This window comes from Vitis vinifera, chromosome 8 (assembly GCF_030704535.1).
Source record: "Vitis vinifera cultivar Pinot Noir 40024 chromosome 8, ASM3070453v1".
NCBI lineage: Eukaryota > Viridiplantae > Streptophyta > Magnoliopsida > Vitales > Vitaceae > Vitis > Vitis vinifera.
In genome coordinates this window covers 18,249,506-18,263,806 of record NC_081812.1, presented here as the reverse complement: position 1 = coordinate 18,263,806, position 14,301 = coordinate 18,249,506, and the positions used below count along the sequence as shown (strand labels likewise).

At 32.5% G+C, this 14,301-nt stretch overlaps 3 protein-coding genes and 1 non-coding gene across 5 annotated transcripts; all 4 read right to left on the bottom strand.

Moving 5' to 3' along the window:
* Positions 1-2,514: 2,514 nt before the first annotated feature.
* On the bottom strand, positions 2,515-4,597 carry LOC100246002 (ubiquitin-60S ribosomal protein L40-like). Of its 2 annotated transcripts, XM_010655809.3 has the most exons (5): positions 4,364-4,597; positions 4,031-4,117; positions 3,831-3,933; positions 2,934-3,000; positions 2,515-2,652 (listed from the first exon to the last, which is right to left on the bottom strand). In XM_010655809.3, the coding sequence occupies exons 1-5, from the start codon at positions 4,464-4,466 to the stop codon at positions 2,626-2,628; spliced, it is 387 nt and encodes a 128-aa protein (XP_010654111.1). In that variant the 5' UTR covers positions 4,467-4,597; the 3' UTR covers positions 2,515-2,625. The 2 variants fall into 2 exon arrangements, with proteins under 2 accessions (XP_010654111.1, XP_059595151.1); XM_059739168.1 differs by having other exon boundaries at positions 2,515-3,000; positions 4,364-4,581.
* An 867-nt stretch (positions 4,598-5,464) lies between these two features.
* Positions 5,465-9,193, bottom strand: LOC100256298 (small ribosomal subunit protein uS11z). Its single transcript, XM_002282025.5, has 6 exons — positions 8,960-9,193; positions 7,804-7,923; positions 7,676-7,721; positions 6,428-6,513; positions 5,994-6,123; positions 5,465-5,721 (listed from the first exon to the last, which is right to left on the bottom strand). Exons 1-6 carry the CDS (start codon positions 8,960-8,962, stop codon positions 5,654-5,656), a joined length of 453 nt encoding a protein of 150 aa, XP_002282061.1. The 5' UTR covers positions 8,963-9,193; the 3' UTR covers positions 5,465-5,653.
* Positions 9,194-9,889: 696 nt separating this feature from the next.
* On the bottom strand, positions 9,890-14,035 carry LOC100256369 (uncharacterized). The gene is made up of 5 exons (XM_002282080.4): positions 13,693-14,035; positions 12,626-12,864; positions 11,775-11,887; positions 10,433-10,573; positions 9,890-10,317 (listed from the first exon to the last, which is right to left on the bottom strand). The coding sequence occupies exons 1-5, from the start codon at positions 13,940-13,942 to the stop codon at positions 10,065-10,067; spliced, it is 996 nt and encodes a 331-aa protein (XP_002282116.1). The 5' UTR covers positions 13,943-14,035; the 3' UTR covers positions 9,890-10,064.
* A 73-nt stretch (positions 14,036-14,108) lies between these two features.
* Positions 14,109-14,188, bottom strand: TRNAL-UAG (transfer RNA leucine (anticodon UAG)). Its single transcript has one exon. It is a non-coding gene; the product is annotated as a tRNA-Leu (tRNA).
* Between the last annotated feature and the right edge of the window lie 113 nt (positions 14,189-14,301).

Genomic DNA, 14,301 nt, shown 5'->3' with positions numbered 1-14,301 from the left:
CCATTTATCTCTATTTATAGGTATTTCGTTGGTCATATTTCAAAGGGTGGGATCATGGTTAGCTATTCTTTCAGGGCTAATTCTCTTCCTCAAAGAAATTAGCAATTGGTTCAGCCAGCAGTAGAAAATTAAGGCTACTTTTGGCTTCCAAAAGGTACCAAAAAATAATGTTAAGAAAACTATTTTTTTCCATCTTTTATTTTATCATAAAAAAAATCAAATATAGTTCAAATTATTCATTTTATTTTATATAGAATTAAATTAATTAAATGAATTTAAAATAACATATAAAAATAATTTATTATTTTAAATTTTATTTTTTATTTTTCTACATTTTTCTTTCAATTTATTTATTTTTTTATCTCAAAAAATTGAAAGTAAATGTAGAAAAAGAAAATAGGGAAAGAAGAAAAAATAGAAGGAAAATAAAAAATAAATTTTGTGTATCATTTTAAACTTATTTTATATTTTTTCTTCTTATACATAAAAATTAAATAATTTCAATGATAATTGATTTATTATTACCCATAATAAAATCAAATATAAGAAAATAATTTTTTTGAATTTTTTTCTTTAATACTTTCTAAGAACCAAATAGAGTCTTAATCACACAAAATTTTGGTAAATAAATAAATTATAATTATCTTATTTTTAAATTTGATTTATCTTATCATTAAAATTATTAAATTATTATGATACTTTTTTAATAAGTTCGTTTTTACATCTTTTGCATAATAATTAAAATATGAAATTATAAATAAAATTTCAAATAAAAATAATTGTATATATTATCATTTGTTTATATCTTTAAAATCATTTAAATTAGATGAATTATTATTTTAATATTAAATATTTTTTAAAATTTATAAATTATTACCAAATATAACAAATATTTGGTAGATCCTTAATATGAATGGGCACGTTCTCCTGTCTTTCCTTTAGTTAGATTATGGGATGTTTAAATAGATTTTATAAAATATTTAATTGAAATCTTAATGCAGAGATTTTTATTTTTTTCAAAAATTCAATTTTTTAGACTTGTATGATGATGTCATATGTAATTTTGTTCACCATAATTAACCGTAACAGATGTGCTTTTATTTTACAATCTTTTGTAGTATCATGGTAATTAAGACCACCTTTGTTTTCCACATGGCATACATATGCTACATGAAGGATATCATTAGGTTTTGAGTTTAATTTTCCTTTATTTCTTTGGCTTTTATCCTTGGCCACGGTTCGTCCTTTTGTCTCAAGACCACCATTAAGGGTATGACTTCATTCATTATGCTTGATAGCTTCCACTTGGATACATGTTTGAAATTGGTTAGAATGCAGAGAATGTGCAAAGAATTCCCATAGGGTGTAATGATTGATAGAGAGTTATTGGAGCCTACTATATTGGTATGATTAGATGAGATTCATTTACGTGGAAGCATAGTGTTAAATCGTGAAATTTGAATTAGTTTTATTGTACTTTGTTTAGAATGTCAGGGTTTAAGCTATCTAATCAACTCATAGGGGTTAAGAGTTTCATCATTATAACTCTTCTCATTTGTTTTGATTACTGGATTGTTGAGTGTTGGCTTATTCCATAAACATATGGATCACATTAATCATCGAACTATATTAAAAATCTTGTCTTTTTATTTATTTTTTACTTGTTTATGTACTTGGTTTGATTAACACATAGCTACATTGTTCTTGCTATTTGATATGAAGTATAACCATGTTGTTGCTACAACCATTTGGTGATTTATAGTTTAAAATTGTAGTATCACTTACTACTCAACTAAATTATGTTTTGATTACTTCAAAAAGTAATTTTTAACATTCAATAAAAAGTAAAATATTTTGATTTTTTTTCTATTTAATTAAAAATTTTACAAATAAATAATAAGGAAAAAAAATAAACTACAACTTTTATTTAAACAATTCCATGTAAAAAATTATCTCGTCTAAAAGACACATTTAAGTTATATTTTATTCTTGAAAATACCAATTAAAGAAAAACATGTTAAAATAATATTTTTTTTATATTTAATTTTACTATAAAAAATATAAAAGAAAATAAAATATAATTAAAATTAATAATTATTAAAAACTTATATATATTCTTAAATTATTTATTCGTTATATAAAATAATTAAATAAGTAAAATAAGGTTTTAATAACTTTAAATTTATTTTTTATTTTTCTTCAATTTTTGTTTCATTTTACATTTCCTTTTTTCTTTCAAACTTTCTAATAACCCAACATAGGCTTAGTATAAATTCAATTTTTTATTCTAATATATGGCTAATATGAAAATTGCAAAAGTTGTCTAAAGTGGCTAAATAGTAGGAGATTCCTTGATACCTTTAATACTACCCATTTTTAAGAATTTTTTTATCCAATTTGCTGCAGATGTTAAAAAATCCCCAGGTTGATGGAGCATAGGAAAGAGAAAAAGTCATTGCAAGGAGTAGGGAATGGCGGTATGAAGAACTACATCATAATAAAAAGAGCTCACTGTAACCCAAAATTGATCAACGGATTTCATTCAAATGTAAACCAGTTGCTTGCCTCAATCAAAATTACAAATCAATATTAATCCAAAGCACAAAACCAACAGCCACCCAGAGCTCACTTGATCTTCTTCTTAGGCCTCAGCTGCAAAAAGAAACAAATGATTTGAGTTTTGCATGGTGCACTGCATACCAAAGTCAGATTCTAATGGTTCATCCTAAAGTAAGAGTGCATTTGGTCTGATGTTTCAACTTTTTAAAAGTACTGTCTAAATTTTGGAAAGCACCTCAATTTTCTTCAAACACATTTCTTATGTTCTAAAAAAAGTGTCAAACAAACTTTAAATAAATAGAGCAATGTAACGATCATGTTTGCTTTAGTTGGAAAATTAAATGAATAGAACAAAGGGGACAAAGTAGAAAGACCTGATTGCTATGGCCGCATTTCTTCTTCCGACAGTTTACAGCCCTTGGATGAAGGCGAGCGTAACATCTAATAATCCAAATGTTAAAACAAATTAACAAAAGTTGCATTAATTCAAATCATAAATCAAAGCTACACCTGCTTTCAATGTTCAATTGAGATAACAAGATAAAAGTAGTTGGAATGTACACATACCATATTGTAAGATTTATAGCCAAATGAAAGAGGATACAAACATAAAGTTCAAATCATCTTGGTCAAGAGTTAGATTAAAATTATGATCATGATCATAAAATACAAGCTGCAACTCTTCATCCATGCTTTAGAAGATGATTGAAAAGAACAAAGAATAAAAATAAAAATTGACCCACAACTTATCAACAAATGTACCACCCATGAAAATCAACTGCAAGTAAATGAACTCAGCTGACAAAGTTGAAGAATGGAAAATGATATAGGGATCAATAGAGCACCCTCTCCAGCACTTCACAGCAGAAGAGGCAAAAAAACTCATTGTCCCATTAGTAAAGAATATACACAACCATTGAAATAAAAAATCAACATCAAATGGAAACTTGAATTTCCATATTCTTTGATCAGTCCACCATTGTAATTTGATAATAAGTAATTTTAAAGTATTCTTTTTTTTTTTTTTATCTCGAAGCCCTATTTGATGAGAGCAAATGCTGAATGAGAACATACTTCAAAAATTCGTATCTTAAATATTTGCCTTGAGAAAGTTCCTTTAAGAACCCAAAACTTGAGCTTTCATTGTTTTTTTTTTCTTTCTAGATTTCTATATTTTCTTGGCAAAGATGAAATGATTTGCTTAGAACAAGAAAAGACAATGAAAAACACCAATCTGATATTCAAATTCATATAAGAAAAAAAAGCATTACTTGCGGCAAATCATCTTGTCTTGATTGTATTTGCGTGCCAAAGCCATCAGAGACGGCTCTATAATCCCTCCACGAAGCCTCAGCACAAGATGAAGAGTGGATTCTGAACCAGCCACACAAACAATTAATGTCAAATCCGTAGAATCAATATATATATATATATATATATATGAGAGAGAGAGAGAGGGAGGGAGGGAGACCTTTCTGGATGTTGTAGTCAGCAAGAGTTCGTCCATCTTCAAGCTGCTTTCCGGCGAAGATCAATCGCTGCTGATCCGGTGGGATTCCTATCATATGACACCATTGCCAAAATTATTGAAGGCTAAGAACTCTGCTACTCATTTCCAATAAAAAGCAAGAAGAAACAGAAACTAAAAATAAAAAATAAAAACACTCTAATTCGTGGCCTAGAAAAATGGGCAAGCAGTAGAACCACCAAAACAACATGAGCATTCTAATTTCCTGTTTCCTTAACTTTCTGGGCCATAGAAACAAAAGTGATGAAATACAAACGAATATGGAAAAGAAGAGACCTTCCTTGTCCTGAATCTTCGCTTTGACGTTGTCAATGGTGTCACTGCTCTCTACCTCTAGGGTTATCGTCTTCCCCGTTAGGGTTTTCACGAAGATCTGCATCTTCTCTCTCGTTATCTTCCTCTTCTTCTGCTGAAGCCCTAAAACCGATTTACAATAACAGCGCCTACATTTATATAGTCCATTTTAGGGTTTCAATTCGATCGCCAACACTCTACGGGCCAAGTAAAAAAGGCCCATATGACAGAGGCAGCCCACTACTTAAATTCTGATAAGCGCTGCCGCAACTTTTTATTTTTTTATTTTTTTATTTCGTTTTAAGTACTAAAAAAGTGACAAAGATGTCAAATGCTACCATAGAATATATATATAACTCATAAATGCTCCAATGATTCCAATTTCCAAACATCCGTCCACCGAAAATTCATGTTAAATTTAAATAAAATTCCATATAATAAATAGCCTGAGACGATTTTGAGATAGTATAAAGGGTGAGTTAAACTAAAGGCCAAGCGGAATCTAAATGCCAATTTGAGTTCTTTCCCTCAACCATACACCATCTCATTACTAAACATTTGGGTTGTTTTAGAATTTTGGACAAGCCCAAAAGAACCTAATTTGTTGCCAATGACCAGTAACACTGACACTGACAGATTGGGTTGGATTTGTGCCGATCCAAACTAAATTAAAATTAAGAAACCCTTGATCCCAACTCATCTAATCTCTAGCCTAAGATGCACTATTTGAACCTAATCCCAATCTTCTTAGCCTCCATACCGGATTAAACCTGAGTGAATTTCAATTGGATACCTATCCAATTTATATTAGCACCAAAATTTAACTAATAGGAAATCTCACATAGACCCATGTTATTTTCCGCTACACCCAAGCTTTTAACTTCACTCTTTCAGTTTATACCAAATTTTAAATTAATAAACTCTTTTTTAATCTCTTCACCCTCACGTATATACAAGAGCTCAGTGTAAAAACTGAATTATAAATTGATTGCTAGAAGCATGGCACCATTAGGATGCAGGGTAACTTCGACAACGGTGTCGCACCCAACGAGCAAAATACTGATAGAGGATAAGATGCTAAAATTGACAACAAAAAACTGTTTTTTGATCAACAAATCTTAAAATAAAAAGTTATTTTACGGGATCAAATATCAACCATACATATCCAGAACTACAAAATTGTCCCCACTAAGTGAAAAGAACCCTCAACTTGAAACATTCCCAACTAACATCACAGCAGCCAAACATAAACTTTATATTGAATATGACAATTCACAACCTTCTTCCCCTTCTGCCACCTTTTCTTCGCGTACTGTCAGTAGGAATGGGAGTAACATCCTCTGGAAAACAGAAAATTATGCAAATACGAAAAGATTATAAATCATGGATAACAATCATATCAACTAGCAAAGTTGAGTTTAATAGTGAAAACTGCTTTCACATGGCCTGGGCCATAATAAGAAAAAGGAAACTCAATTATCAGAAAACATGCAGGACAAAAATTCCATAATTATCTATCAAGCATGATAGAAAGTAAATTTAGGGTAGGGTTAATTGATAAAACAGAGTTAACAAGGGGAGAATCCAGAAATATAAAAAGAAAAGAATATACCTATGCGGCCAATTCTCATGCCTGACCTAGCCAGGGCTCTAAGCGCAGACTGGGCGCCTGGACCAGGGGTCTTAGTCTTGTTCCCTCCAGTAGCCCGGAGCTTAATGTGGAGGGCAGTGATTCCAAGTTCCTGCAGATTTCCAGCAAATAGCATTAGAAAAGAACAAGTCTGCTACTAAGAAAAAGATGGAACACAGTTCTTTCCAATAACAAATCACTTTCTCTGAAGGGGGAAAAGAATGCTTTTTAAAATTCGAAAACAGGATTTTTTTTGTGTGGGGTGTTTATATGTACATACATGACAAAATAAAACATAATAAGGTAAAAAAAATTATAACTAATCAAAGTGATGCTAGAACCAGGCTATCACCATGGAATTAAGTTTCAAGATTTTCTGCACTTGGAGATCAACTAAAGGGGAAGGGATATATGACCTTGCATCTTTGAGCAACATCTTGTGCTGCAAGCATGGCTGCATATGGTGACGATTCATCCCTGTCAGCTTTTACCTTCATACCACCTGCATTTAGAGATGGCAAAAAGCTCGTCACTGAAAAATGGGAAAGGAGAAGCATAATGGAGTAGTCCCCTTAATAAACCAGTGATACATGGTCTAAGCGTTCCAATCTGTCCATGCTGACCAATTGCAAATTTCAATGTCTCAAAAATTAAAAAATAATGCATATAATAAATGAAACAAAATAAATATTTGAATGATAAAAAATAAAGATAAAAATTAAGAAAAAAAAAAATTCAATTGAAAACTAATTTTTTGTAAAATTATTTAAGGATAAGAGGGCCAAAAAGGATTAAAGGGAAAAGATGAAAGCTTTTAAAAATAACACCTTCAGTTCAAATTTATTTTTAATTGATTTTTCTTTTACTCATGCCCATTTTCTTTTATCCTTTTTAGCTGAGCACATATTGTAAACTTTTAAGTGAGACAGATTAGACACCTGGACACAAACCCACATCCAACACTCATACTTAACCCATGCAACATAGCCATACATCTATATAATTTTTAGTCTCCACAAATCTTCTTCAGTGATTTCAACTTTCCAGAAATAGATATAAAATACAAATATATATATATATATATATAGAATTCAAGAAGAATATGTGGACAGATTAGAAACATAAATCCACTTAAGAGAGGCATGAATCTCTCCACTAGCATACATTTATAATTAGACTATAACATTACATCAATGAAGAGATATCTTAATACATAGTAAGACACCGTGCTAATTCTCCTACCATGTTTCAAAATATCCTTCTTAGAGTAAACATTAAGCATGAGTTTGAAAAGCATGAATGCTACAAACATCAACAAAAAAAGAGGTGCAAAGAATCTCCAAAATAAATGTTGACAACACGCACAAGCACAAGAATGTAGAAACAGATATGCATGCATGTAATCCCAACGACTTATGGAATTACAGTCTAACTTTAAATGAATTATGTACTGAAAATTGTAAGTTCCATAAACAACTCTTAGACACAGTCATTCAACACGCTCACCAGCATCAATATGACAAGTTCATAGGGAATATAAGAAACCATTTTTAAGTGAGTAAATACAAATATTACATACACAAACACAGATGAATGCACACACATGCACACAAAATCATATAGAGCCATTTTGGTGAAACAGTAAAATGAGAAATAAAGCATACCAGTAATGCGAACAAGGGTTTCTCTCCCAGACAAGTCAGTAACATGCTGCAACCCAAATATAACCAATATTCATAGTTGGATTATAAAAATTTCAATTCAAAGATGAGACTGTTATGTTAATACTCACGATGAATGTATCGTTAAATGATGCAAAAATATGGGCCACACCAAAAGCATGCTCCCCATCCCTTACAGTGGGTCCGAGTGTCACATTTTCCTCCTTGGGCTCTCTAACCTTCCTCCTTGACTATGGAAGATCACACAAAACATATAAATGAGAAATGGGTTCATCAGCTTCCCATCTCATGGAAATTGAAATGGGACACAAAAAACCATGTAGCTTAATGCAAGCTGTATTAACCATCCAAGAGAAGCATGTTCACATACACATGAGCATGTATAAATATTAGGCATCCATACACAAAAAAAATTGTCATTTTTATGGTCAAGTTTGTCCTAAGAATCAATGTCTGCCAGGCACTTTTGAAACTAATGAGACGATGATGGTCATTTGATTTTGAAATAAAAGGGAGAACTTCAGCATACCCCAAGCATAGATAATTTATGTAAATATTTGACAGAAAAACTTCATGCAAATTAACGTGATTCATCACTTTTCCCTTTCATTTTAAAGCAAAATGACCAATGTTATCTCATTAATTTTAAAAACACAATTAAATACCAATTTTTGTACATCACTTCATAGAACAACAATTCCAAAGCTCGTACGTATATCATGCTGTTTGACAGCGGAGAAACCGCTGAAAAAAGAGAAGGAAATGCATCCAAAATCTCACATTTTACGTTTGAAAGTCCTTAAGAAAAGAAAAGTCCAACTCATACAAGCCTAGTAATTTTACTAGGCTTAGATGATTATGTAGATCTTCCTTGTTTTTCAACAACAAGGGCACAAGAAAAATGGTTTCTATAATTCCTTTTCTTCTATTTTCTTCTAATTTCCGGGAAATAAAGCAGATGTTAACCGCACTTTATCAACAAATTAGAACTAGCAGACATTAAAAGTTATAAAATAATCAAAGCACAAAAAAAGTATAAAACATTTACAGCCGTCACATAATCTTGCCATTCATTGCAGAGAATAAGCAAGAAAAAAGAAGGATTTGGATTTCGAAAAATGAACAAATCACATCAAAAGAAGCAAAAATTTTACGAAGCAAAACTCCAATTTCTTATCCAAAATTTTCTCAGCAACAATCAAATGAATAATTACATAATGGAAAATCTAGAACGAAAAGGAGATAAAGATGTAGAGTAAGAAGTACCATGGCTTCAAATGGATTGTAGATTGAGGACTGAAGTTAGGGTTTCGAGATAGCCCTTTCGCAGCTGAAGCCCTCTCCCGTCATCATGTTTTCTGTTCGGTTTTATAGTTAGGGTTTTGGGATGACTCGCATAAAATTACATATACACCCCTCGAATTTTTCTTGGTTACCTGTCTGTCCTAAACCGCTGGTAAAGGCCGGACGGCGAGACCTTCAAATAATATTAGAGAAATATGCTTGATAAATAAATTTCATGCACTTTATTATTATATTTTTTTAATCATTATAAAATTATAAAAAAATTAGTACGACAAAAAACATAAATTCAAAAACTTACAAGCGGCTTTTAATTAAATATTAAAACAATTATTTATAGTAAAGGAGTTGAAAATTCCTATATCATTGATTTTTGCAAATCACAAAGAAAGTGATAATACTTAAAGTGTGCGAGGATTAGGTAATGATTGTTTTTTTTAACTTTTAATTTTTTATTTTTATTTTTTCATCACTTATTTTAAATTTTTTATTAAATAAAAAAAATCAAAATATATAAATTTTTATAAATATAAAAATTAATATATTGATTTTTTTTCTTTTTAATACTTAATAAAAATAAAATACTATAAAAACAAATAATTTAATATTTAAAACCATTAAATATTAAAATTCTATTTAGAATTAAATAAAAAAAAAACCATTAAATATTAAAATTCTATTTAGAATTAAATAAAAAAACAAACACCACCTAAATAAATCCACATAATTGGCCACAAAGGGAGAATTCACTTAATTTATTTACATGTCTTAGAAAATAGATTTTTGGCCCTATTGGATGTAAAGTATAATTTGAAAATAATAGCTCATTTACGAGAGAATGCTTATTCATTTGTTACAATGATAAATGCTTTTGAATAAAGCACAAAAGGGTGGTGAAAGAGAAATTGGTTTTGAATAAACAAAGCTTGAAACGATGACTGGTAGCCTGCGCTACCATATTATTTCACAGCGAAATGGAATAAATTTTAAAAAATATCATTTCATTGGAGACTCCGTAGGAAATAATAGGTCTCCATGATTAACGCCTTTGAACCAAACTATGCCTTGGCTAACCTAGGGAGGCTAATTTTGGAGCAACAATATCGAGAAGTCCCTTTGGATTGTCGACGTGAACCCAATGGCCGGCCTTTGGAAGAACATGAACCGAAACCTTTCCCTCAGAGCCGTTTCCTTCCCGAGCAGCAAGGCTTTCAAGCCGCTGAATCACATCTGGATCCCACCTGTCGCTGTTCTCTGCGCGTACAATCGTTATCTCCATCCCTTGGGGTGGATGCTCCAGCAGAGACCAATAATCCGTCTCCCTGCAGGATTTCATGTTCATTGTTCCAAGTCATGTGGAAAGGAGGTAGGGAAAAAAAGTTGAAAAAAAAAAAAGGAATAATCCCGTCTCTCACTCAGTGGTTATAAAAATTACACCTGTAAGAATTGAACATCTGAACTGCACCTTCAAGATTAAAGGCCCATGTCTCATGTTCTCCCGATTTCTTGAGGTTGCTGCCTATCCAGTTTGACAATGACTTTGAAAACCCTAGCTCCATCATGTGATTCACAAGCCACCTGATGCCAGGAGACAAGATCAGTTGCATGGAATAACTGGCACACCAACAAATGTGTATGACAAGGGTGCACTTTCATATTCAAAGAAAACCAATTTAAGTTCCAAGAAAAATGATCAGTCAGTCAGAGACACTTCTTAAGTTGAAATTTTCCAGCTACTTCTTGTTAGAACCAGAGTAGATAAAGAAGGAGCCTCTAGGCACTAGAGTGGAAAATTTTGGAGTCTGCACATATCAACAAGTTATATTATATCTGCTCCTCTCTTCCCCCCCACTTTTTCCTCCCTTACCAAACCCAATCCTAGCTACGTGATTGGATTTCAAGGATCTTGCTCAAAAAGGGTGAGTGATGAACTTTGAAAATCCTATGACTCTGTTTGATTCTAGAAAAATTTGAGGGAAAATATGAGAAAAAGAAAATAGAGATCAAAGTAAAAGAAAATTAAAAAATAAATTTAAAGTCAAAAATTATTTTTATATACCACATTAAACTCATTTAACTTATTTTAACTCTTCTGCATAAAGATTAAATAATTGAATAATTGAAAAATATACAAGTTTCTAACCAATTGTAATTATATTTGATTTTCTTTTGCATTTTCCAATAATAAAACCAAATATGAAAAAATCATTTTCTTTAACATTTTTTTTTTCTTTCCTTAGTGCTTTTTTGGGAATCAAACACAGCCTACATATCTTAGAACTTCCTTTATTTGTAGATAGGAGTGCTCATAACACAAGAAACTCCACATCTCAAGCGTCTAACAACTAGACCGACTAGGACAATAGCTTTCAGCTAGTTACGAGAAGGTAAGCAAGCTCTTAAGGGCTCCTCCTCTCTCTCCCTCCTGTCCAATCTCACTTTCAAATCGATCAAAAATGAGATCATTCTCTGCCCCTCCTACCTCCCTACTTCCAATCTCATTTTCAAATAGATTAAAAAGGGGATCATTTAAACTGCACATCTCAGTTTCATTAATTCTCTCATATATATAATGTTTTTCAGAAAATTTCAATCTAAATTATTCATCACAACCAACTGTTTCACATGCATCACATTAGCAACTAGTTCATACGTAATGAAATTGATTTTAAGCCACCCTCCAAAAAGATTGGAGAACAAAATAATATAGCACCATCAATCAATAATTGTCACCTGCACTTGGACATCTAAATGAGTTATAGAGGGAGAGAAGTCTTACTTTCGTGATGGAACTGACGAAGGTAGATTTTGCAAAGTCTCCAAAACTTTCTCCACTTCCCCATCACCGTTCTCATGGTTCACTTTTCCTGGAACAGAATCCAGCACCAATAGCTGTTCTGCATCGGAAAAAAAACAAAAGCACAAAAGCATTCCCATGTGTGAATGAATATTACAGAAAGGAGGATTATAATTTGCTTAATTACTGTCTGACTGCAAATCTCTCAACACCATAAACCACAAAAAAAATCAATTAAGGTTAGAGCAACTCATGTGCTTGCAGGAACCCCACATAGTGCATTGTATGCTTCAATGAGTATAAGGTAACTCATATTCACATGCTTTTCACTAATCTGTTTAAGCAGTGATGTGATGGTAATTAGAGCCATGAAGCATTATGCATGTTGTCACATAGCATGTAATAGTGGCTTCCTGTAATATCAAAATCAGGACATATGCACACATATATAAAAATAAATAAAAAAAGGGAAAAACCAAACCCCAATTGTCTCCATGGTCACTAAACCTTTTTTTTCTTCTGGGTATTCTGCCAACTAGAATGGGTATTCTACTTAAACTCCACACCCATCCAATGGTACTTTTCCCAAGTTTGCAATTCCAACTTAACATCCAACCCAAGGGTAGCTGAATCACAGTTACCAGAATCCAACACAACCACCCCGATACTGTTAATTATCAACAAATCTAAATCATCAGAAATAGCACCAGAAATGGACTAAGAATATGGCAATTTAAGAAATCATGGCTAGAGAACACTCATAATGGAGACAGTCTTAACATTCAACCCGATAACTAAGGTAGGTTGTTAACGAAGACATGACAAAGAAATACCTGTTTTGGTAATGCTGCTGATTCACCATAATCACCACGAGCACAACTCTCCGCAAATTGAAGCGCAACCTTGCCACCCAAAGAGTGGCCCATTACAACATCTGGCCAAGCCCAGCCTTGAGATTTCACCAAATTAGCCAAATCTTGAGCAGCATTGACAATGTCATGAGGTGGATATAAACCTTCTACCTCAGCTGATCTTCCATGGTTCCTCTGGTCCACAAGAACCATCCTCCAATCTACATACAAAAATTTGTTCAATCTCACAGAAAAGTAAGAAGATATAAGTGAATACACAATTTAACACACATTCTATATTCCCAGAAAACTTTCAAATCCAAATTTTAACTCCGACTGCCAAGACAAATGAATGTAAAGATAAGAAAACTCCATGTTCATCATATTTCATATTGATTTAAGAACAAAAAAATAAAAGAGGAAAAAACATAAAGTTTAGCTCAACCACATCGACTGGCTGTATAGGCAAGTCGGGTGTGGAATGATCACTGATCTTAAAAGAAAAGGGTCTAGCAAATAATTTAAAATTTACAATTCAATTTTTAAAATTTTTTCCTTTTCCTGTATTAGCTAAGTACCGATTCTACCAAAAATCTCCTTTTGATTCTGGAAAAAAGAAAAAGAGAAGGGGAAAAATGTCTAAAATGACTACAATAGTAGAGGACGTTTTTATTTATTTATTCTAGTGCTAAATAATGAAAATCTACAATTCAAAATTTACTCTCCCTCCGTTTCATACTAGTTCTCAACAACCAAAGGGCACTCTCGATTCTCGGAACGAAGCAAAAGAAAATGTTCAAATTTGGAGTCCTCTTTTCAGCATCTTACCTCCCTCTCCAAATTTCCATGAAAGCAGACTTTTTGATACAAAAATGAAAAACGAACCCCGCCTAGGGAAAAGGTGATGCTCTCAACAAACAACTAATAGGATCGTAATTTGTAAAATTAAGCCATAAAATTTTCAGTTTCATTTTCTTTCTATTTCCTGAGCAACCAAATGAAAAAATAAATAAATAAATAACAAAAAAACAAAAACAAAATTGAAATACCAGATGAGGAAGAGGAATTAGAGAGCGTGGCAGCGAGGTTTCTGGAGAAAGATCTCCAGTTCCTGCCAGATCCCAAGAGGCCATGAACCACAAAAGCTGTTGAATTGTAGGGTCTCTCTGTTGAAACTCGAACCTCTTCGTACGCTATGGTTTCTAGCCATCTGAGGCTACCGAGGAAGCCCGGACTCGGCGAGTTGAGAAACCGAGCCAAGAGGTGGAAACCGGGCTTGTTTCTGAGAGCTCTCGCCATGTTTGGGCCTATGGCGCTGGCTGGAATCGCAAAAAGATGGGGGAAGAGAGACTTAGGCCAAACGAAGTCGTTTTGGAGCAAAGGGTAGATGAAGAAGCAAATAGAAGAGCGAGAGTTGCTTTAAACGACGTCGTCTTCCGTTTGTTGATAAAATGGAAAAATGAACTGACAGCTGTGGGATTTGAACCCACGCCCTTTCGGACCAGAGCCTAAATCTGGCGCCTTAGACCACTCGGCCAAACTGTCTTTTGGTCTATAGGATGAGAAATTTAATTTAAAACAGAACCTTCTAATTGCTGCAACTTTTATTCAAATTACATTTAGGCTCCATTTGAATGATTAAAATATGGTATGAAAGA